This window comes from Oryctolagus cuniculus, chromosome 6 (genome assembly GCF_964237555.1).
Source record: "Oryctolagus cuniculus chromosome 6, mOryCun1.1, whole genome shotgun sequence".
NCBI classification, from domain to species: domain Eukaryota; kingdom Metazoa; phylum Chordata; class Mammalia; order Lagomorpha; family Leporidae; genus Oryctolagus; species Oryctolagus cuniculus.
The window spans coordinates 62,541,621-62,564,793 of NC_091437.1; the positions used below are offsets into that span (position 1 = coordinate 62,541,621).

Sequence of the window (23,173 nt, forward strand, 5' to 3'; positions counted from 1 at the left end):
TGAACCCGTAGCATAAGCCCAGCCATGGGAGACTGCCCTATGCCCATTGTACAGAGGAGGACCTGGAGGCTCAGGTGAGGTGCCTTGCTCAAGGTCCCCAGCTGGTGAGTGATCGCAAGGGGACTAGGACCTAGGTCTTCTGGGTCCACGTCCTGGCCTCTGAGCCCTCCTTTCTGCCCAGCTGCCTGCCTCGCCCTGAAGCTGACCCTGGACCTGGACCTGTTCCTCAGACTTGGGTTGTCATGATCCGACCTACAGCCCAGTGAGCTTTCCAGGCTGCCTTGTGGCAGGTGGACAGATGCCCCTTGAGATGGGTAGGGCACCATCTGCCCACTTCCAGCTTGCCCAGATGGCCAAAGGTCTATACCTTTGCCGGCCAGTAAGCATCATCGGACAGCTGGCGCTCTGGCCCTGGCGTGAGAGCCAGGAGGGAGGGCAAGGGCTTGGCTCTAGGGTCTGCCCTACCTAGGGCTGGGCAGGAAGACCAGGGTGTCTGAGGCAGAGCTGGAGACTAGAGCCTAGAGGCCAGGGGCCGGTGGGGTACCTGGCTGTCTCCCGCTAGATAAGGCACCAGCAAAGATCGGTGGCAGTTTCCAGGAAGGAATCACGTGGCCCTTACGTCAGGGCGAGAACTGCCACCCACTGACAGCGTAGGTCTTGGGTGGTGATTTTTACAGCCACCGCTGCGACACACCCAAACCACCATCCCCCAAGGCCTTACTCTGCGCCAGTGCTGTGCCCGGGGCACTGACGCCTGGGACTTCTTTCCACGATCACCATCTTCTTCCAGGGCAGGTGTCCTTATCCGTGATTTGTGGATAAGCCGTCTGAGGCTCAGGGTGGCTGTGTAACTTGCCCTGCGGAGATGGAACCTAGTGGGCAGACCCCTGAGTCTCATCTCATTGCTTAGTCACCGCCTGTGGCTGTCACATCATCTGTGCTCAGAAACGCCTCTCGGGTCTCAAAACTGAGACCTGCACCTGGGCTCCCAGATCCCGGCTGTGTGTGGGTGGATGCCAGGCTTAACTGATCCTGTTACCCACCCACTTTTTTTTTTTTTTTTTAAGATTTCTTTATTTGAAAGAGTTGCAGAGAGGGAGAGAGACAACGAGAGAGCTTCCATCTGCTGGTTCACTCCCCAGATGGCCGCAATAGCTTGGGTTGGGCCAGGGCTGAAGCCAGGAGCCAGGAGCTTCATCCAGGTGGCCCACATCAGGTGGCAGGGCCCCAGACACGTAGGCCATCTTCTGCTGCTTCTCCCAGGTGCATTAGCAAGGAGCTGGATGGGAAATGGAGCAGACAGAACACAAACCTGTGTCCATATGGGATGCCACTGTCACAGGCGGCAGCTTTATCCACTATGCCAAAACTCTGCCTCATTTCCCCCTTGTTTGTATCAAAAATTATAATTTATTTGCGATAGAGAGGGTGGGGGGAGACACAGAGAAAGAGCTCTCATCGGCTAGTTCACTCCTACAGTTGCCCACAATGGCTATGGGGCAAGGTCAGGAGCTGGGAACTCATCCAGGCCTCCTGTGTGAGTGACAGGAACCCAATGACCTTGCCATCACTGGGTTCACATTAGCAAGAAGCCAGAGTCAAGAGCCACAGCCAGGCATCAAACCCAGGCACTCGGTGTGGGGTGTGTGTGTCCTAGCCAGCATCCTGTTCCCCTCTTTGCCTTGCCCGCTGGGAAGCTCAGAACCCGATTCCTGGCCCACCTCTTTTACCTGGAACTTCTGTGGACTGCATTCAGGCCGAGGTTCTCCCTGTTTTTCTCACTGGTTTTCCCTGCACCCAGGTTTTTTCATCTTTTTAAGCTTGTAGCATTTAGGATAATCTGCTTTAAGTTTGGGGGCAGGGGACAAAGTACCTGGTTGGGGGCAGGTGTCATGACACACAGCAGGTTAAGCCGCTGCCTGGGCCACCCATACCTCTCCTATGCCCAGGATAGAGACCCATCTCCGCTTCTGATCCCGCTGTGCTAGCGCGCCCGGGAGGCAGCAGATAATAGCCAAGTACCTGAATCTCTGCCACCCACGTGGGAGACCTGGGTGGGGCTTCTGGCTCCTGCTTCAGCCTGGAGCCTGACCCGTGGGGGCCACCTGGGGTGTGACCAGCAGATGGAAGGCCCCTCTTTATCCCTCTCTCTGTTGCTGGCTGTTCAAATCTGTGAATACACACATATATTTTGTGATGCCTCATTGTAGTCACCACTCGATATATACCCATCCCCCGCCAGCCTGCCAGTGGGTGTGTGTCTTCACAAGGTTGTGGGTGCAGCGCTGGGGAGCTCAGAGGAGCAGGAGCCGGAGTCCGTGCTGTGCCCCAGGCCCCCTCTTGAGTATCCGATTCTGTCCTCACCCGGACCCCGTGAAGTTGGCAGTATCATTTTCTTCCAGTTACAAATGGGGAGGTCTGCTATTGTCTACAAGGGTGAGTAGGGACCCCAAGAGGCTTAACAGTTGGGTCTCTGGCCTCTCTCACCTCTCGCTGTACCCCTGCCTGCACATCTGGGTGGAGCTTTGTGGGGACTTGCTCTCTGGGGGACATGGGCACCGCGACTTCCCCTCTGCGAGCCTCAGGAGGTTCCATCTCTGTAGAATGGGCATGAAGAAAACGGTCTCTGATTCTCCTGGGTGATGCCAAGCGTCACCAAGAGCGACACAAGGCATACAGTAGGTGCTCAATAAATGCAGCTTTTGACTTCTCCGGGAGGCACGAGGACAACCTTTTGCCAGGACATCCTGGGATCGTGAGATGCAGTTCTTGTCATTGTGCATCTCGGGCCCTCTGGGCAGATCTGGGCTCGCCGAGGGGCTGCCCGTCGGTCCTCACAGGCTCCCAGCAGGCCCTGCAGTCATGGTTCAGAGATGCGTGGGTGGTGACTTCCCCAGAGAGACTACTGCTCATGCCCTTGGGCCCCCTTTCCCTGGTGTCAGCTTGGGTGGGCTTGGTCCCTGCTGGGAGCCACTCAGCTTGTGGGGGCGGGGGAGGGGTAAAGCCGATGGAGAAGGGTCATCCCCTTTGAGGGTCTCAGTGAAGTGACCAGAGAGCAGGAGTCGCCCCGCCCCGTGTGCAGCTGTCGCACCATCCTGCTGACCTGCCCCTCCCCACCAGGACTCTGGCAGCGGGGAGGGGCCCGAGGGCTGTGATGTCACTCCCCCCTCCCCGGGCTCCCAGGCCCTCTAAGCTGGCTGGTGCCAGCCCAGCCCCGGGGTGCGGACTCCAGCAGGGTTAATGATTGCTCAAGGGAAGGTGGAGATGGTGCTAAAGTCTGCCAGCTGCACGCTGCCGGTCCTAAACAGGACCCACCTGGGCCCGCAGGTGCCCGTCTGCCGCCTCTGCGGCCCCTTCCGGGGCACAGGTAGGGACACCCCAGGGGCAGGGTGGGGTGATCAGGATCAGGGCAAGCCTGAGGGTCTTTGGGGAGGGCTGGGTGCAGGCAGTGAGCCCCAGCGCTGTGCTGGACAGGCGGGGGTTGAGGCCCGGCTGGCTGCACAGCCCACCCTGGCCTGTCTGTGCTGTGTGGGTGATAAGGCTCTGCCTCCCGGGGGACCCACTGAGGAATCTTCACAGGGTCCGTGGGAGGCAGGGGCCCCCTGGGGCGGAGAACTTACCCTTTCCTGGGCAGCCTGGAGGAGTGAGGATGGGGTGACCGCGCCCTGGGCCTCGTTTGGGGAGAGAGCTGGGCTGTGGCTCTGACTGCTTGGTTCAGGCCCTCGCTGCACCCCGACGTGGAGGCCAGTCTCCTCAGTAGAATGGGGATGCTCACAGTGGGGGAAGAGCCTGGGCACCCCACAGGCTCACTGATGGGGTCCGGAGCTGCCTCAGCCACACGGACAGGTGTCAGGTGGGGACTGGCGCCCAAGCCTGGCTCGCTCCAGGCCTTGACATGACACAAGCACAGGTGGAGCCTCAGCCAAGAGCCCGGGGCCAGACCCACGGGGCCGAGGCACCAGGCACAGAGCAGGTGCCGCTGAGTCTGGAGACCCCACTGACAGACACAGGATGGGAACTCACCCTTGCCCTGCTTCCCAGTGGGGAAACTGAGGCCCAGAGAGGGGAAGGGGCTTCTCTAGGGTTGTACGAGGTGAGTGGGAGGCTGGACTCCGCCCCGGGACCATTTAGCTCCAATGCTATCTGCTGGAAGAAGCAGCTATGGGGCGGAGGGCTCTCCGCAGCGGGGAGCCGGTGCGTCTGGGGCTCCCACCCTGACACCAAGCCACTGTGGCTGGGCTGGTGTTTGTCCCCGTGGAATCCAAGTGGAGCCCAGACCCAGGTGGCCCACGGACTCCTGGATCTGGAGCCAGCCCAAGTCCAACCCTCGGCCCCTCTCTCTGGGTGTCCACTGAGTCTCGGTTTCCCGAAAAGGAAGCAGGTGGAAAGGAAAGCGTTGTGAGTGCAGGTGCCCACGGCCGAGGCTGGGGCCTTGTAGCGCTGTCCCTCGGATAAGGTGGGCACACTCCACCCTCCAGTCTTCCTGGAGCCCCTGGCAGGCCCGGAGTCCTTATACCCAGCGGCTCCAAGTCCTAGAGAGCCCGAGCCCAGCTACTCCCAGCGAGGTGGAGCAAGGCAGCACCCGAGGAGATGCTGGGGTCTGCCATCTCAGGGTGTGTGTGTCCACTGCCATCCTAATCCTGCCCTGCATCCTTTCTGCCCCTTCCGCAGGTGCTTTTTTTTTTTTTTTTTTAAAGATTATTTATTTATTTGACAGGTAGAGTTACAGACAGTGAGAGGGAGAGACAGAGAGAAAGGTCTTCCTTCCATTGGTTTACCCCAAAAATGGCCACTACGGCCGGAGCTACACCGATCCGAAGCCAGGAGCCAGGTGCTTCCTCCTGGTCTCCCATGTGGGTGCAGGGCCCAAGCACCTGGGCCATTCTCCACTGCACTCCCGGGCCACAGCAGAGCGCTAGACTGGAAGAGGAGCAGCCGGGACTAGAACCCAGTGCCCATATGGGATTCTGGCACCGCAGGTGGAGGATTAGCCATGGCGCCGGCCGCCGCGGGTGCTTTTTAAGAGCAGGGAACATGGCCGGCGCCACGGCTCAATAGGCTAATCCTCCACCTAGCGGCGCCGGCACACCGGGTTCTAGTCCCGGTTGGGGCGCTGGATTCTTTCCCGGTTGCCCCTCTTCCAGGCCAGCTCTCTGCTGTGGCCCGGGAAGGCAGTGGAGGATGGCCCAGGTCCTTGGGCCCTGCACCCCATGGGAGACCAGGAGAAGCACCTGGCTCCTGGCTTTGGATCAGCGCGGTGGGCCGGCCGCAGTGCACCAGCCATAGCGGCCATTGGAGGGTGAACTAACGGAAAAAAGGAGGACCTTTATCTCTGTCTCTCTCTCTCTCACTATCCACTCTGCCTCCACTCTGCCTGTCAAAAAAAAAAAAAAAAAAAAAAAAAAAAAAAAAAAAAAAAAAAGCAGGGAACAAACAGGAGTGGTGGGAGAGGCTCGGGGGCAAAGAGGCTGCTACTTCTAGAATGTTCCTGGGCCCTATTTCTTCAGATGAGCCAACAGACAAAAAGGCACCCCGTGGACAGTCGTGGCTCACCTCAGCCCCTTGCTGGGAGACAAGGGTGCCTAGGGAAAAGACTGGCGGGAGGCACCGTCAAATCCCCCCAGACCCCGGCCACGGGCGGCTCCATTCACTTTCTTTGTGTCTACACTTGGCAATGGCTCATTGCTGGGATGCAGCGACTTAGGGACCCAGAGGCAGGGCCACACCTGACCTGGGCCCTCAGTCATGGAGAGGATTTGCCCCCACCTGCTGTGTGGAAGGCAGGGGCTGGTGTTCTGGCCAGTGGGGAGGTCTGTTCCCATGGACCACGCACGGGGCCAGGAGGAGAACAGCGTGTGTGGACAATGGGATGCAGGAGCTGTGGGGACCTTGCTTACCGCACCCAGTGGGAGGACGTGGGTCCTGCAGCCAGCGGGAGCCCCGGGGGAGGTTGGAGCTTTGGAGGGACTGCGCCCGGCGAGGCTCGCCTCTGTGCCTGTCTCTCTTGTTCATTCCTTTCAAGTGATTGTGTCAACAGCGTGACGCTGGCCGGTACTTTGGCCTCACTGTAATCAGATGAGTGTGTCCGTATGAAGTCTTCATGACAAACACAAGACAAGAACACTGGCCATCCAGGGTCAACCCTAGCCTTGTAGCAATGAGGCGAGGCAGGGGTGTGGCACACAGGAACACTGGAAGAGAAGTCAGAAGCGGTGGCCTCCTGACTCCACCCCTGGTGTGGGGTGCTGGGCAGGAGCCTGAGGTTCCCTGAGACTCGGGGTCGCCATGTGGAGCTCCCAGGGGCAGGACTGGGCGTGTGCCATCCACAGAGGCACCGGGCTGTCGCTATCGTAGTAGGGGGCGGTTGCCTGGGGTGGTTCAGGGCTCCTGCAGGGTGCAGGTCCCCTTGTTCAGGCCGCTGTCCCTCAAACTCAGCCTTCCAGAGGCTCTGCATGGCCTTGGGGAGAATCTGACCAAGCAGGAGGCTGGCACTGACTCAGGGCCTGCACTTGCAGAGCGGGGAGTGACTGGAACGTTAGGCTGTGAGGGCCTCACAGATGCCTCTGAGTCCCAGTGTCCTCGTCTGCCGCGAGGACGAAATGTGAATTCCAAGTCTGTTCCCTCCAGCCCTGCTGCCACTCTTTGTTTTGGTGCTTGGAGACAAGAGGCCAGAAGGATCTTTCTGGAACATAAATGAATGCGTTACCCCTCCCTGTTTAAGACACTGGGATGACTTTCTGGTTTTCTTAGGATAAATCAACCGTCCTTTGGGCCAGTGTTGCAGCACAGCGGGTCAAGCTGCTGCCTGCAGTGCCGGCATCCCATATGGGCGCTGGTTCAAGTCCTGGCTGCTCCAGTTCCAATGAAGCTCCCTGCTAATGACCTGGAAAAGCAGCGGGAGATGGCCCAAGTGCTTGGGCCCCTGCCAGCTACATGGGAGACCCAGATGGAGTTCCAGGCTCCTGACTTCCACCTGGTCCAGCTCTGGCCATTGCAGCCATGTGGAGGGTGAACCAGTGGGTGGAAGATTCTCTCTCTCTTTTTCTCTTTTTCTGTCTCTCCACCCTCCCCATAACTCCGCCTTTCAAAGAAAAAATACATATTTTTAAAAAACTAAAAAATCATGCTCTCTGTGCCTTACAGAGCCTGGCGTGATCTGGCTTCTGCCGATTCCCTGACCCTGTGCACATCCCTCCCCACCAATGTCCGTCCCCTCCCAATCTCCCCAACCCCCCACTATTACTCCAGTCCGCACTCTTTCTTTCTTTTTTAAAAAATTATTTATTTATTGGAAAGTCAGAGTTACACACACATACACACACACACACACACAGAGAGAGAGAGAGAGAGAGAGAGAGGTCTTCCATCCGCTGATTCACTCCCCAGTTGGGCACAATGGCTGGAGCTGCGCAATCTGGAGTCAGGAGCCAGGAGCTTCTTCCGGGTCTCCCACGTGGGTGCAGGGCCCCAAGCACTTGGGCCATCTTCCACTGCTTTCCCAGGCTCATTAGCAGAGAGCTGGACTGGAAGCAAGGCGGCAGGGACTTGAACCAGCATCCACTGGGATACTGGCATCACAAGCAGCAGCTTAACCCACTGCGCAAAAATGTCAGCCACTGATTTTTCTTCTTAAAAAGAAATTTTAAAATCTATTTCCATTTTATTTGAAAGGCAGAAAATTTAGACACAGATATTCCACCTGCTGATTCACTCCCCAAATACCCATGATAGCTGGGTCAGGCCAAACCAGGAGACTGGAGCTCCATCCATGTCTCCTATGTGTGTAGCAGGGACTCAAGTACTTGAGCCACTGTCTTCTGACTCCCAAAGGGTGCATTAGTAGGAAGCTGGATCAGAAGTGGAGGAGCTGGGACTTATACCCTGGCACTCTGACATGGGACACAGGTGACCCAGGGTGTGTCTTAACCATTGCACAAATAACTACTCTTATCTATTGATTTCTTTTTCTTTTAAAAATTACTTAATTTATTTGAAAGGCAGAGCTACAGAGGCAGAGAGAGACTGAGAAGTCTTCCACCTGCTGGTTCACTTCTCAAATGACCACAATGGCCAGAGCTGGGCATTCCAAAGCCAGGAACCAGGAGCTGCTTCTGAGTCTCCCATGCGGGTGCAGCGGCCCAAGGACTTGGGCCATCTTCTACTGCTTTCCCAGGCCATAGCAGAGAGCTGGATAGGAAGTGGAGCAGTCACGACTCAAACCAGCATCCATACGGGATGCCAGCTCTACAAGTGGCAGCTTAACCCTCTACTCCATAGTGCTGGCTTTACTGATTTCTTAAAGATAGACATGGAGATTTTATCTTCTTATGCTCCAACTACTTGCCCTTATACTCACAGTAAGGTTATAGTCCAATGAGTGTGATAAAAGCATCCAGTGCTGAGCCAGCCCTTCCTAGCACAGCTTTCCCTCCTCCACCTTCACTGGTCTTGTTTGCTTAATTTTTCACACTCTAGCCTTCCTTGCAATGCCCAGACCATCAACTGTTTCTGTATTTTTAGGGTCAGCCCTCTGAAGCTTGCTGGTTCCCATTGGAGCCATTGCTATCTCAGTTCCCCTTTCTCTTTTTGTGTTAAGCTGTTTCTATCCCTTTGATACAATATATCCTATTTTATAGTAGCTTCCCAAGGAAAGATGAATGAGAGGTAAAATTTTTGGTTTTGCATGTCTAAGAATATTTTACTTTTACCCTCATAATGTGATTGATAGTTTTGCTGGGTATAGAAATCTAGGTTGGAAATAATTTGTCTTCAGTATTTTGCAGGCATGGCATTCTGGTTATTTACTACTGGATAACCAAATACCCTAAAAAAGTATCATTATATTGCATGATTCTAAAGGACAGGAATTTGGACAGGGCGTAGCAGGACTTGCTCAACACTGCTCATGGTACTTTTTTCTTTCTTTCTTTTAAAATATTTTTTTATTTATTTGAAAGGCAGAGTCAGAGAGGAAGAGGCAGAAAGATATTCCAAATACTGGTTCACTCCCCAGATGGCTGCAATGGCCAGGGTTGGGCCAGGTAGAAGCCAGGATCCTGAAAACCCATTCAGATCTCCCACATGGGTGCAGGAGCCCAAGTACTCAGGCCATCTTCCACTTCTTTCCCAATCATGTTATCAGGGAGCTGGACAGGAAGTGGAGCAGCAGTTCATATGGGATGCCAATGTTACAGGCAGCAGCTTAACCTGGCCACAACACCAGCCCCTGTTCTTGGTATCTTTTTTTAAAATAAAGATTTATTTTATTTATATGAAAGGCAGGGTTACAGAAAGTGAGAGGGAGAGACAGAAAAAGAGAGGTCTTCCATCTGCTGGTTCACTCCACAAACGTTTGTATTGGCTGAGGCCTCGTCAGTCTGAAGTCAAGAGCCAGGAGCCAGGAGCCAGGAGCTTCTTCTGGGTCTTCCATATGTGTGGTAGGGGTCAAAGCATTTACGCCATCTTCCATTGCCTTCCCGGTCATTAGCAGGGAGCTGGAACAGAAGTGGAGCAGCTGGGACTTGAACTGGTGTCCGTATGGGATGCCGGCATTGCTGGTGGTAGATTAACCCACTGTGCCAAAACACCAGCCCCTCTCATGGTGTCTTGAGCCTCACCTGGGCTTTGTGAAAGGCTGGGGTCTGAAGAGTGGGGGCTGCCTTGTCAGCTTGCTCTCTCTCACCACACAGGACACATAACGTGCTTAGCTTGGGTTTCCTTGTAGCGTGGTGGGCTCAGGGTACATAGACTTACTTTCTCTCTCTCTCTCTCTCTCTCTCTCTCTCTCTCTCTCTCTCTCTTTCTCTCTCTGAGATTTATTTTATTTATTTGCAATGTAGAGTTACAGAAAGAGACAGACAGTGGAAGAGATACAGAGAGATCTTCCATCTGCTGGTTCAATTCCCAGATGGCCACAACAACCAGGGCTGGGCCAGGCCAAATCCAGGAGCCAAGAGCTTCTTCTGGGTCTCCCACATGAGTGCAGGGCCCAAGCACTTGGACCATCTTTTACTGTTTTCCCAGGAACATTAGCAGGGAGCTGGATGGGAAGTGGAGCAGCCAGGACTTGAACCAGCATCCCTGTGGGATGCTGGTGCTGCTGGCGATGGCTTTACCCACTATGCCACAATGCTGGCCCCATTTAGACTTTTTACAAGGCATCTCTGGGTTCCAAAAGCAAGGGTTCCAGCCGGCGCCGCGGCTCCATAGGCTAATCCTCCGCCTTGCAGTGCTGACACACCAGGTTCTAGTCCCGGTCGGGGCGCCGGATTCTGTCCCAGTTGCCCCTCTTCCAGGCCAGCTCTCTGCTGTAGCCTGGGAGTGCAGTGGAGGATGGCCCAAGTGCTTGGGCCCTGCACCCCATGGGAGACCAGGAGAAGCACCTGGTTCCTGCCTTCGGATCGGCACGGTGCGCTGGCCGCAGCGCACCGGCCGCAGTGGCCATTGGAGGGTGAACCAATGGCAAAGGAAGACCTTTCTCTCTCTCTCTCTCTCACACTGTCCACTCTGCCTGTCAAAAAAAAAAAAAAAAAAAAAAAAAAGGGCAAGGGTCCCAAGAGGCCCAGGTGTAGACTGTGAAGCTTCCTCTGAAGTCCCAGGCATTCCCTCAGGCAAACAAATCGCTAGGGCTGGCTCAGGTTCAGAAGGAGAGGATCGAGCTTCACCTCTGAAGGGGCAATGTTAAAGAACTTTCGGCCACCACAGATCTGCCACACAGCACTCCCAGGATTGCTGTCCCACAGCCTTCTGATTCTGAATCCTTCTTTTCTCTCGACTTTTCAGGGTCTTCTCATCCCTGGTAGTCTGAAAACTGCTTAGTACATTCCCATCATTTCTGGGAACTCAACCTCGAAATCTGTGTTCTTTGTTTATGAGGAATGTTTTGCTATACTTACCTGATAGTTCCTTTTCTCTTTTCCTTTGTTTTCTCTCATAGAGCCTTCTGGATGAATCAATCCTCTATTTCTTATGTTTTTTCTCCCAGTTTCTATCCCGTAGCCTTCTATTCTCCTCCCTTCGTTGTGTTTTTCATTTCTGCTATTGTACTTTTTAATTCTACATTGGTGTTTCTCTACCATGGTGATTTATACCCCAGGGAATACTTGCAGACTTTCTTGCCTGCCACAACCTGGGGGCTACAACTGGCATCTAGTGGGTAGAGGCCAGAGATGCTGCCCAACTATCTGCAATGCATGGGACAGGCCCCCACCACAAAGAATTACCCAGCCCAAAATGTCAAGTGTGCTGAGTTTGAGGAATTTCAATTTATACAAATCCTCATTGTTCTGTGGGTGTTTGTATCATTATCCTATTCATGTTCCAGTAACTTCTATCATTCTTTTTTTTAAGGTTTATTTTTATTTACTTGAAAGTCAGAGTTACACTGAGAGAGGAGAGGCAGAGAGAGAGAGAGAGAGAGAGAGAGAGAGAGAGGTCTTCCATCCGATGGTTCACTCCCCAATTGGCTGCAACGGTAGGAGCTGTGCCAATCTGAAGCCAGGAGCCAGGAGCTTCTTCTGGGTCTCCTATGTGGGTGCAGGGGCCCAAGCACTTGGGCCATCTTCTACTTCTATCCCAGGCCATAGCAGAGAGCTGGATAGGAAGTGGAGCAGCCAGGACTCGAACCAGTGCCCATATGGGATGCCGACTCTTCAGGCCAGGGCATTAACCCACTGCACCACAGTGCCGGCCCCTCTCCTATTATTCTTTAAGATTTACTCACTCATTTATTTATTTGAAAGGCAGAATGACAGGGAGAGAGAGAGAGAGAGAGAGAGAGAGAGAGAGAGAGAGAGAGAGAAGATGAAGATGAATGTGGGAGATCCAGATGGAATCCCTGGTTCCCTGGTTCCTAGCTTTATGGACATTTTAGCAGGCCACTGACTGCTCTTTCCAAGTTTCTCATCACCTTCTCTCTCTCTCTTTTAAGATTCTTACTTATTTGAGAGGTAGAGTTACAGAGAGAGAGAAAGAGAGACAGAGACAGAGAAAGACAGATAAAATCTTCCATCTGCTGGTTCACTCCCCAAATGGCCACACGGCTGGAGTTGGGCCTATCCAAAGCCAGGAGCCAAGAGCTTCTTCCGGGCTCCCATGCAGGTAGGGGCCCAAGGACTTGGACTATCTTCCACTGCTTTCCCAGGCCATAGCAAAGAGCTGGATCAGAAGTGGAGCAGCTGGGACTTGAACTGGCACCCATATGGGATGCCGGCACTGCAGGCAGCAGCTTTACCTGCTATGCCACAGCACCAGCCCCTTCACTGTCATTTTAATGGGGTTTCCAGAGGAAGGAATTGGAGTTGTGAGTCCTCTGTGTTTAATGGGATGCTCCTTCACCCCTTGCATAAACCTCTTTTTTTATTCTTCAGATCTCTGGGGGAAACTCACCTCTTGCCTGTTCCCATTATCTACTGCTGTGGAACAAACCAGCCTAAAACTTACTGGCAAGCAATAGCAGCCATCATTTAAGTCAGGGCTCAGCTGGGATGGCTCATCTGGAGGCAGATATTGGTGTCAGGATGGTTGGCTCAAAGGACTGGCAAGAGGGATTGGCTGTGGGCTGGGAGCTCTGCTGGGCTGTTGGCAGGAGACTGGGCTCCTGGGCACAGGAACCACTTCAAGGTGCTCCTTGGACTTCCTGGCATCATAGTGTCTGAGATCCAAGAATGGGTTTCTGAGAGATAGGAGGGGAAGCTGCCAGGATCTTGAAGCTAGGCTTGGAAAGCATCTCTGATTCTATAGTCTCCTGGTTACTCACAGAGTCTTGTCAGCTGTCTTTATTGCACCTGCAAAATTTAAAACTTATAGAGGCATGGGGTGGGCATTTGGTGCAGTAGCTTTAAGACATTACTTTCGGGGCTGGTGCTGTGGTGTAGTGGGTTAAGCTGCTGCCTGCAGTGCCAGCATCCCAAATGGGTGCCAGTTCAAGTTCTGGCTGCCCCACTTCCCATCCAGCTCTCTGCTATGGCCTGGGAAAGCAGTGGAAGATGGCCCAGGTCCTTGGGCCCTGCACTCTCGTGGGTAACCTGAGAGAAGCTCCTGGCTCCTGGCTTCAGATCAGTGCAGCTCCGGCCATTGTGGCCAATTGGGGAGTGAACAAGCAGATAGAAGATTCTCTCTCTCTCTCTCTCTCTCTCTCTCTCTCTCTCTTTCTCTCTCTTTCTCTGTGTGCCTCTCCTTCTCTCTCTGTGTAACTCTGACTTTCAAATAAATAATCTTTTAAAAACAAACAAAAACAACAATAAACAAAGACATCACTTTAGATGCCTGCATCCCATATTGGAGCTCCTGAATCAAGTCCTGGCTTCATATTTCCAATCCAGGAAGTATCCTGAGCAGCAGGAGATGATGGCTCAGGTGCTTGGTCCCTGCTATGCACAAGGGAGACCTGGATGGTGGTGTTCCAGGCTCCCAGCTTTGACCTGGTGCAGCCCTAGCTGTTGTGGGCATTCAGTGAGTGAACCAGTGGATGAAAGATCTCTCGCTCACTCTGCCTTTCAAATAAAATGAAAACAGATACATAATGTTTTAAGAAGAAATAAACATACATGTCTATGAATGATGACACAGAAAGGTCAATGCCATTGAAAGAAAATTTTGATTGCAATTCCTGAGAGGATGGGGTGCAGCATGCCGGGCAGGGCCAGCTAGAGGAGCACAGAGGCAGAAGGGCAGGAGGCAGAAGGCGCAGGGGAAAGCCTTGGTTTGTGTTTTCATGGGAAGGCAGCTGTAGGACAAGCAGGATTGCACTGCTCTGGTGCTGTTTCATGGTCAAGGTTTGGTCAAGGTCCAGCCTTGGAAGTCGTTCTCTTTCTGCTTCCTGCTTGAGGGCTGGGCCACCTGCTGCAGCCTCGAGGGGGCAGGAGGGAGAGGGACCAGGAAGGGCAGGGGCCAGGGCGGGTGAAGGTGGTTGGCATGGAGCAGCATCCCCTTGTGTGCCTTAGAGCCGTTCTGTAACTTCTTTTGGGGGCAGGCGTTGTGCTCACTTAGCGCAGTGTATGTAGGAGTCAGCAGGTAGTGCAGTCTGAGGGAGTGATTACGAAGCAGTGAGCACTGGCAGCACTTTCAGGACAGGGAGCAAGAAACGATTCACCTGGGGAGCGCAGCCTCTCCCCTCTCTTGGCGTAATGCCACCTGTCTCCTGGGGCGAAAGAGCGTGGGGTCCAGGTTTCTCAGGGACTGCAGAGGCCCCCTCTCCTCCTTTTGGCAGAAGAACAACAGCTGATGATATTGAGAGGACCAAGAAGGGGGGCCCAGGCAGGCTTTTCCTAAGGGATGCAAATGCTTCCCAATCAATCAACAGAGGAGCCCTTTGCAAACTCACCTATCCAGGGAACCCTTCTGCTATGAGGACCAGGGTTCCGTGGAAGACTCTTTGGGAAAGATGGCAAAGGCATCTCTCGCCTGTATCAGTGAGCGGCACAGAACTCCTGGAGGAGTCACAGTCCTTCTCTGGGTCCCTGACTTTGAAGAATGCTTGGCTACTTCAGACAGGCAGGGTGGTGTAGTAGTTTCCATCCGGAAAATGGGCAGAGGGTGATGGGGCCTGGTGAGTGGGCTTGGGGCCAGCACCAGGCAGGAGTGAAGCTCTTGGGTGAGGGAGGTGTGGGTACAGGTGCCACTCCCTGATACCTCTTCTCCCAGGTCGCTCCAGACGTGATGGCCTGGCTGTGGCTGCCCTTTGTCCTGCTTCCTGCCCTCGTGGTATCTGGTAGGTGCTTCCCCTCTCCTACCTGGAGACCCTCAGCAGGACCCTCTGGAGGGGACGGGGTGAGCCCTCATCAGCAAACACCCAGCTCCTGCGGCCGGCCCTGACCTCGGTTGCCCTGGAGAGGAGTCCACCCAGTGAGCTGGGCTGATGTTGGCCACAGGGCGGTGTGGGCCCCTGGGGGAGCAGGAGGGGTCAGGCCGTCCAGATGTTCCAATTTTCTGTGCCCTTACAGTGGCAGCCAACGTGGCTCCGAAATTCGAGTCCAACATGTCGTCCGTGTTCTTGCCTGAGGACCTGTCAGTGGGTGAGTAAGGCTCCCTGTGCTGGATGGTGCCCAGCTTTTACCCATGAGGCAGTCCCAGGGGCTCCTGCCTGGGCTTGTCCCTGTCCCCCAGCACCCGCTCCACTCGGTTCTGGTGAGGACCCTCTTCAGATTTCTCACGGTGCCCTCAGGGTCCCTGACCTCTCCTCGAGTGGCCAGGAGGCCTCCACCCCATGACCTAATCACCCCCAAAGGCTCCACCTTCTAACACCATTACGTTGGAGTAATAACAGGGTGCAGTATGTGAACTTGCGGGTACACAGTCAGCCCTAACTGTGACAAACACATAATACGGAGGGGCCTGATCTGTCTTTTATTTATTCTTTTAAAATTTATTTATTTATTTATGGCAGAGTGACACAGAGAGGAGGAGAGACAGAGAAAGGTCTTCATCAGCTGGTCCACTCTCCAAATGCCAGCAATAGACACTTCAATATGGGGTACACCTAACCTGCTGCACTACAATGCCGGCCCCCAAGTCTCTTACTTTTGTAGTTCTGCTTCTCTTTTTAAGATTTATTTATTTATTTGAAAGTCAGAGTTACAAAGAGAGAGAGGGAGCAAGGCAGGGGGAGGGTCTTCCATCGGCTGGCTTACTCCCCAAATTGACTGCAGTGGCCGGGACTAAGCCAGACCAAAGCCAGGAGCCTGGAGCTTCTTCCAGGTCTCCCACGTGGGTGCAGGGACCCAAGCACTTGGGCCATCTTCCACTGCTTTCCCAGGCACATTAGCAGGCAGCTGGATTGGAAGTGGAGCAGCCGGGACTCAAACCAGCACTCAGATGTGGGATGCCGGCAGTGCAGACAGCTGTTTAACCCACTTTGCCACAACGCCAGCCCCTATTTTTGTAGCTCTTATTGATCATTTGTTACATGTAAACTTTTTCAGGAGGATTTTTAAAAATATTTCTTTCTAGATCAATTTCTAGGCCACAGACAAACAGTGTCATCCTCAGATTGATTCTAGGATCCCCCGCGGATATCAAGCCTCTCAGACGCTCACGTCTTCCATGTAAAATGTGCACAGAGCCTACACACCACTCCTGTGTACCTGGAATCGTCTCTAGATGGCTTATGATACCCAGTCCAATGTAAATGCTGGATTTTTAAAATTTATTTATTTATTTGAAAGGCAGAGTTACAGAGAGAGAGGTCTTCCATCTACTGGTTCACTACCCGAATGGCCACAACGGCCAGAGCTGCCAGGAGCCAGGAGCTTCTTCTGGGTCTCCCATGCCATGCGGTGCAGGGGCCCAAGGAGTTGGGCCATCTTCTACCGCTTTCCCAGGCCACAGCAGGGAGCTGGATAAGAAATGGAGCAGCCAGGACTCGAACCAGTGTCCATATGGGATGCTGGCACTGCAGGTGGTGGCTTTCCCTGCTATGCCACATCGCTGGCCCCCAATGCTGTTCTTGTTCATACTTTTCTACCATGTTGCTTGCAGAATAAGGTAAGAAGAAAGTCTGTATATGTTTAGTGGAAATGCAAACTTTTTTCCAAATATTTTCTAACCATGGGTGAAGGTGACCATGGTGGAAAGGCAGGGCACACAGATAAGACTTTGTGCACACCTGCTTGCTCCCAGGTTTCCTCAGGTGTAACGGCTCTTTCTCTTTGCGTTTTAACCTTTCTAAGCCAGAGATAGTCACCCATCAGAGAATGACCCTCCCCAAAGCAGCCATTGAACGGACAGGGTATCTCGCGTGATATAGTCATGATGGCTTCTTAGCAGGAGGCTGGCCCTGTGGGCCACCCCAGCCAAGGGGGCGAGGTGGGGAGGGGTTGAGACCACACCTCCTGGGTCATGCCTGGTGGGGCAGAGTCTAGGACAAACGGCCAAGCCCAACCCTGAGGGCCGTCACTGGCAGTGGGGGGCATGCGAGCCCCTCAGGCTGGGTTGGGCTGAAGCTGCTTGTGGCTGTCCTGGGAGCTTTTACCTCCTCAGGTCCCTTCCTCAGAAAACTGACGACTCATTCTATTTTTTTTAATTAATTTATTTAAAAGACAGAATTACAGAAAGGTAGAGCCAGAGAGAGAGAGAGAGAGAGAGAGAGAGAGAGAGGTCTTCCATCCGATGGTTTACTCCCCTAATGACTGCAATGGTTAGAGCTGGGCCGATCTGAAACCAGGAGCCTGGAGCTTCTTCCTGGTCTCCCATGGGGTGCAGGGCCCAAGTACTTGGGCCATCCTCCACTGCTTTCCCAGGCCACAGCAGAGAGCTGGATTGGAAGTGGAGCAGCTGAGACTTGAACCGGCACCTATATGAGATGCCAGAACTGCAGGTTGGAGCTTTAACCCACTGTGCCACAGTGCCGGCCCCTCATTCTATTTTGTGTCTGTCTCGGCCTCAAGGCAAACATCTGATGCAGGCTGGATTAGGAGTCATCGTGTTCTTTCTGATTTAGAAGACACTGAATATTCCCATGGGTCCCTGAAAGGATCCCGAGTTCTGGGCTCTGCGCTTCCTGTGCCAACAGGTGCAGCCCTAGGAGTCATGGGAGGAATTTGAAGGACACCCAGTTTGGGAAGACTGAGATGGGGTGCTGGGGAGTAAAGGGGGTGCTGACTGGCAGAGGGAGTTTTGGGCACTGGAGGTGACCCAGCAGGGGCTGAGGGGGTGATCTGGGGTGGGTTTGAAGAATCTGTGGAAAGTTCTTTTTTGGACTGGAGAGCTGATGACCTTGGGTTGGCAAGCGCCCCTCTCCCAGAATCTCATGGCCCCTGCTTTGCCCAGGACTCAGTGAAAGCCTCAGGCTGGGGAGACCAGCAGGAGGTGCTGCTTTGGCCAATTGGAGCAGAAAGGAGCCTTCTTCTGGAAGGTTCCAGATGAGCTCTTGAGGTGAAAGGAACAGTGAAAGAAGGCCAGGCCCAGGCACCTCCGAGAGTCTTAGCAGCCCCTGACCCGAGGAAGCATCTGGCAGGTGCACCAGAACTCATGAACTCCAGCCGGGTTTAGTCCTCTCTCAACTAAGCCCAGTGTTCTGAATCCAGGCAGGGCAGAGCCTTGGGCTTGGCCAGGGGTTGGGGGTGGGGGAAGGTGGATCACAGCCACCCCTCACCGTGTCCCTGGCAGTTTGGGATCATTTCTCCAAATAAATCAGGATGCTATAATCAAAAAGCCTCTGAGTAAGAGTGACCCGCAAAGTCAGTGACCACAGGGGCTGGAGCCCTGGGACTGGGCAGGCCCCAGGTTTCCGGTGGTGCCTGGGTGCCAAGGAACCAGGCCCCATCCAGACCGTGCTAAAGAGGTGGCCTTGGATCCCGGCAACACCCTGTCTCATGGACCCCGGGCACTCCCTGTCTCAGGTGCTGAAGCCTTCTGGTTGATAGCAAAGGACGATGACCAGGACCCTCTGACCTATGGGATCAGTGGCTCCTATGCCTACTTCTTCACTGTGATGTCAACCACTGGAGAGGTGAAGCTGGCCAGCCCTCTGGACTTTGAGGTAAGAGGCACAGCATGGGTGGGGCACCCAGAGGAGGGTCCCCCAGGAGGGGCTCACCCCAGGCCCTTTCTCTCTGCCCTCACAGACACTGTACCAGTTTAGCATCACCATCTCCGTGAGTGACGGCCACAACAGCCCGGTGAGTGCCGCGTCGGGGCAGGGGTTCAGGGGAGGAGGACCTGGTTCTGAGAGCGGGGAACCCCACAGGCGCCTCGTCACCTATCACTTTCCCCAAGGAGGAAGAGAGCCCTCCAGTTAGCACAACAAACTCAGTGTGGATTCCTGTCAAAATGCACTTGCCCATGTTTTGCACGTTACCATGAATTTAGTATTATTAACTTTTAAAAAAAGATATATTCATTTATTTGAAAGGCAAGGGCAGAAAGAAGTCTTCTATCCCCTGGTTCACTCCCCAAATGGTCACAACAGCCAGATCTGAGCTGATCTGAAGCCAGGAGTAAGGAGCTTCTTCCGGGTCTCCCATGTGGGTGCAGGGGCCCAAGGACTTGGGCCATCTTCTACTGCTTTCCCAGGCCACAGCAGAGAGCTGGATTGGAAGTGGAGCAGCCGCGTCTTGAACCAGTGCCCATATGGGATGCCTGCTACGCCACAGCGCCGACCCCTTATTAGTTTTAATTATATAAATATATCATTTATATTATAGATAGAAAGTTGACTACATTATTAGTTTAGATTAATATAAATATTGATTAGAAAAGCAAATGCCAGGAACTGGCATTGTGGCACAGTGGGTTAAGCTGCTACTTGGGATGCCTGAACCCCATATGGGAGCACTGGTTTGAATTCTGACTCCTCCACTTCCCAGGCAGTTCCCTGCTTTCGCCCGTGGGAGGCAGCAGACTCAAGCACTTATGTTCCTGCCACCCACATAGAAATCTGGATGGAGTTCTGGGCTCCTGGCTTCAGCCTGGCCCGGTCCTGGCTGTTGAGGCCATTTTGGGGCATGAACCAGCAGATGGAAGATCTCCCCCCCCCCCCCATCTCTCTCACTCTCACTCTCTGCTCCTCTCAAATAAATGAATCTTTTAAAAATCAAACAAGTGCCAGGACAGGCATTTAGGCGAGTGGTTAAAATGCAGGTTAGGATGTGTTCATGCCCGCGTGGCCCATATCAGAGTTGCTGGGTTTGCTACTCAGTTCCCGTCCTGACTCTAGCTTTCGGCTAGTGCAGACCCTGGGAGGCAGCAGTGATGCCCAGGAGGCTGAGTCCCTGTCACCCGCATGGGAGACCTGGATCGACATTCTGGTTCCTGGTTTCCATCCTGCCCAGCCCTGGCCATTGTGAACATTTTTTTTTCTTTTCTTTTCTTTCTTTCTTTCTTTCTTTCTTTTTTTTTTTTTTTTGACAGGCAGAGTGGACAGTGAGAGAGAGAGAGAGAGAGAGAGAGACACAGAGAGAAAGGTCTTCCTTTGCCATTGGTTCACCCTCCAATGGCAGCCATGGCCGGCGTGCTGCGACCAGTGCACCGCGCTGATCCGATGGCAGGAGCCAGGATCCAGGTGCTTCTCCTGGTCTCCCATGGGGTGCAGGGCCCAAGCACCTGGGCCATCCTCCACTGCACTCCCTGGCCACAGCAGAGAGCTGGCCTGGAAGAGGGGCAACCGGGACAGAATCCGGTGCCCCGACCAGGACTAGAACCCGGTGTGCCGGTGCCGCTAGGCAGAGGATTAGCTTAGTGAGCCGCGGCGCCGGCCCCATTGTGACCATTTTGAGGAATGAACCAGTGGATAGGAATGTTCTCTCTCACTCAAAAAAAAAAAAAAAAATAAATAAAAATAAAAAACAAGTGCCAAATATCTCCCCACCCTGGTGCCTCTAAAGTGATCACTCTCAGCTCCTTTGGCTGAATGTGTTGGCATCTACACTTGCATTTCTGAATAACAGGTTTATGCTACTGGACATTGAGTCTGTGGGAGTTAAGGGTTTGTCTCTAGCATTTTGCCTCCTTGCCTTCCATTTACAACATCATTGTGATCCCTTGCTGTATTGGTCTGTTTTCTATTGCTACAGCAGGGTATTCAGGGCTAGGCAACCTCATAAAGAAAGGACGGTTACTTAGCTCATGGTCCTAGGAACACAAGGGCATGGTGATGGCACCCGTGGGCTCCGGTGAGGGCTCCTAGAAGCTGGCATCCCAGTGGCAGGAGCTCGTGCCAGAGGCAGAGACCGCCTGGTGAGACAGGAAGCCAGAGAGAGGGTGGGGCTAGGAATACCCCCACCCCCTATATCCTACTCTTAAAGGCGCCACCAAACTGGGGACCACACACCCAATACAGGAACCTCTGGGAGACCTCTGTGTCAGCCTCATTCAAACTATTGCTGGTGCAGGGTCGGGAATGCACGCTCTCTGGACACACTCCAGAAACTGCACCTGGAGTCTCCTTGGATGAGCTTTCCCAGCCCTATCCCACTACAGTGGCCGCTGGGAATACATTTTTCCCTAAGTAGCCTTGGAAAAAAAGACTGCATTTGTCGGTGCATTTTCTGAAACCCCGATGGGATCCTGCTGTCAATATTGTCTTGAAGCTGCTGTGTCCACTCTGTGATTGGGCCTGGGGCTCCTGCTGTGTGTGAGCACGGGTCCCCTATTTGTAATGTGTGCGCCCGGCGAGGGAATGTACCTGGTCCTTGCTGATGGACACTTGGGTTGTCCACAGCTTTGCACTGTGGCAAACAACACTGAGATGTACATTTCTGAAATAGGGCAGGCACACTTTAGGTTTTTAAAAGATTACCTAATGATGTCTGCAACTTACTTTCAAATGATTCAGAACATATATATATATATATATATATATATAGAGAGAGAGAGAGAGAGAGAGAGAGAATGAACCGGTCTGGATGAGGGCACAGGAGGGCTTTGGCTCATGCTTGCCTCTTTCCTGGCATTTTGAATCTTGGTTTCTGGGCTTTCTCTCCTGCAGGTGCAGAGGGAGATGCGAGTGATCGTGGATGACAGAAATGACAATGCGCCCGTTTTCCAGAACACTGGATTCTCCACCAGCATCAGTGAGGTGATGTTGGCCTCCATGGGGTGGGAAGGACAAGGCACAGCCAGTGGGGCATCAAAAAATCAGGCAAAACCTCTCCAGGCAGGAGCGGGGAGGCGGGGAGGGGTGCTGCAGGAACCAAATTCAGATCCTGTTAAATCCGCGAGCAGTGTCTACATCAGCACTTTGCAATCATAGTGGACTCACTACTTTCAGTTATATAAAATCAACATGAACAGAAGGGAATTTATTCTCTCCTGTATCTGAAGTGTGTAGAGGTGCCTTGGACTACAGGCACAGCTGGATCCAGGCTATTGAGTTGCGTCATCAGGAAGATTTGTCTCTGTGTCTCTCAGCTCTGCATCCCTGGGTGCCTCCATCTCAGGGCATGGGAGCCATTCTGCCACATGGTGGCAAGAGCAGCCCCCAGTAGTTCCAGTCTCATATCCCGCCACCTTTGCAACTTCCACAGAAGGACCGTCTCCCTCTCTCTCTCTCTCTTTCTCTGTCTCTGTCTCTGTCTCTGTCTCTCTCTCTCTCCAGTTCTAGTCCAGGCACCAGGCTGACCTTCAGTGGTTCATTTTGTGTCCTATGCCCATCCCTGAACCAACTTTGAAGTATGGGAGACTCTGCCAGCTGGGTCGGTGTCATAGGCCTTCCCCTCCGCAAGGCGGGGCAACCCCGCTTGAACTACATGGTGGGGGGAGGGTCCTCAGTTGTTACTGGCAGCAAGCCCAATAGCCCTTGTGAATCTTTATTACCACGTGGCTGCAGGTACCAGAGACGGGGAGACCTCACACTAGGCCAGGCTTGAGGCTGGTGAGGTTCACACTTCCCACAGCCTCTGTCCCAGGTGATGAAGTTGCCTGGCGACCCAGATGGCTCTGGTTGCCACCTGCAGCGGCTTGCAGAACCAGAAACCCAGAAAGCACAAGCAGGCTTATTGTGGGTGGTGCTGAGCACTGTGAAGATTGTAAAGCCGGCACAAGTCGGGGTTGGGGTGCATGCGCAGTGGGCTGCTCCGCGGGCAGACTGAGAGGAAAGGTTCTCTGAGTGGGTGACCTCTGAGCAGAGACTCACAGCAAGGGTGTGCTCCAGGCGGGGGAACAGAGTATGCGAATGACCTGAGGTGGGATGAGCTTGGCCAGCGTGGCTGGAGGATAGAGGGCTGAGCAAGGGGGGATGTCAGAGATGGGGCAGCTGTCTGGCCCTGGGAGCCTGCACCCTATCTGGGCAGCATGGGGGACACTTGGAGAGCTTTAAGGGATGTGGTCTGACTCACAGTTTCAAAAGATCTCATTGGGGGAGGGTATTGTGGCCCGAGGGGTTAGGCTGACTCGTGGGATGCTGATATCCCATATGGAAGTGCCTGGTTCGAGTTCAGTCCAACTTCCTGCTAGGGTATCCCAGAGGCAGCAGGTGGTGGCTCAAGTCCTTGGGCCCCTGCCACTATGTGGGAGACCTAGATGGAGATCCTGGCTCTGAGCTTCCGCCTGGCCCAGCCCTGGCTGTTGCAGGCATCTGGGGGAAAGAACTAGTGGATGAAAGATCTCTCCCTCCTGCTCTGCCTTTCAAATAGATGCAAATAAGTAAGCCCTAAAATAAATAAATAATCTCTTTGGCCACCATGAGGAAGTAGCAAGAGTATGGATGGGGCCCAGGAGCGAAGGTTCCAGGGGGAAG

The 23,173-nt window shown here is 53.7% G+C and overlaps 1 protein-coding gene across 1 annotated transcript in view; it reads left to right on the forward strand.

Annotated features, from left to right (window-relative positions):
• The first annotated feature begins 3,235 nt into the window (after positions 1 to 3,235).
• Positions 3,236 to 23,173, forward strand: part of CDHR2 (cadherin related family member 2) — a 39,011-nt gene continuing 19,073 nt past the window's right edge. The window contains exons 1-6 of the mRNA XM_070076434.1: positions 3,236 to 3,367; positions 14,644 to 14,710; positions 14,943 to 15,014; positions 18,339 to 18,478; positions 18,564 to 18,617; positions 21,425 to 21,514. Coding sequence (XP_069932535.1) covers positions 14,659 to 14,710; positions 14,943 to 15,014; positions 18,339 to 18,478; positions 18,564 to 18,617; positions 21,425 to 21,514 — 408 coding nt within the window. The 5' untranslated portion in view covers positions 3,236 to 3,367; positions 14,644 to 14,658. The remainder of the gene's footprint in view (positions 3,368 to 14,643; positions 14,711 to 14,942; positions 15,015 to 18,338; positions 18,479 to 18,563; positions 18,618 to 21,424; positions 21,515 to 23,173) is intronic.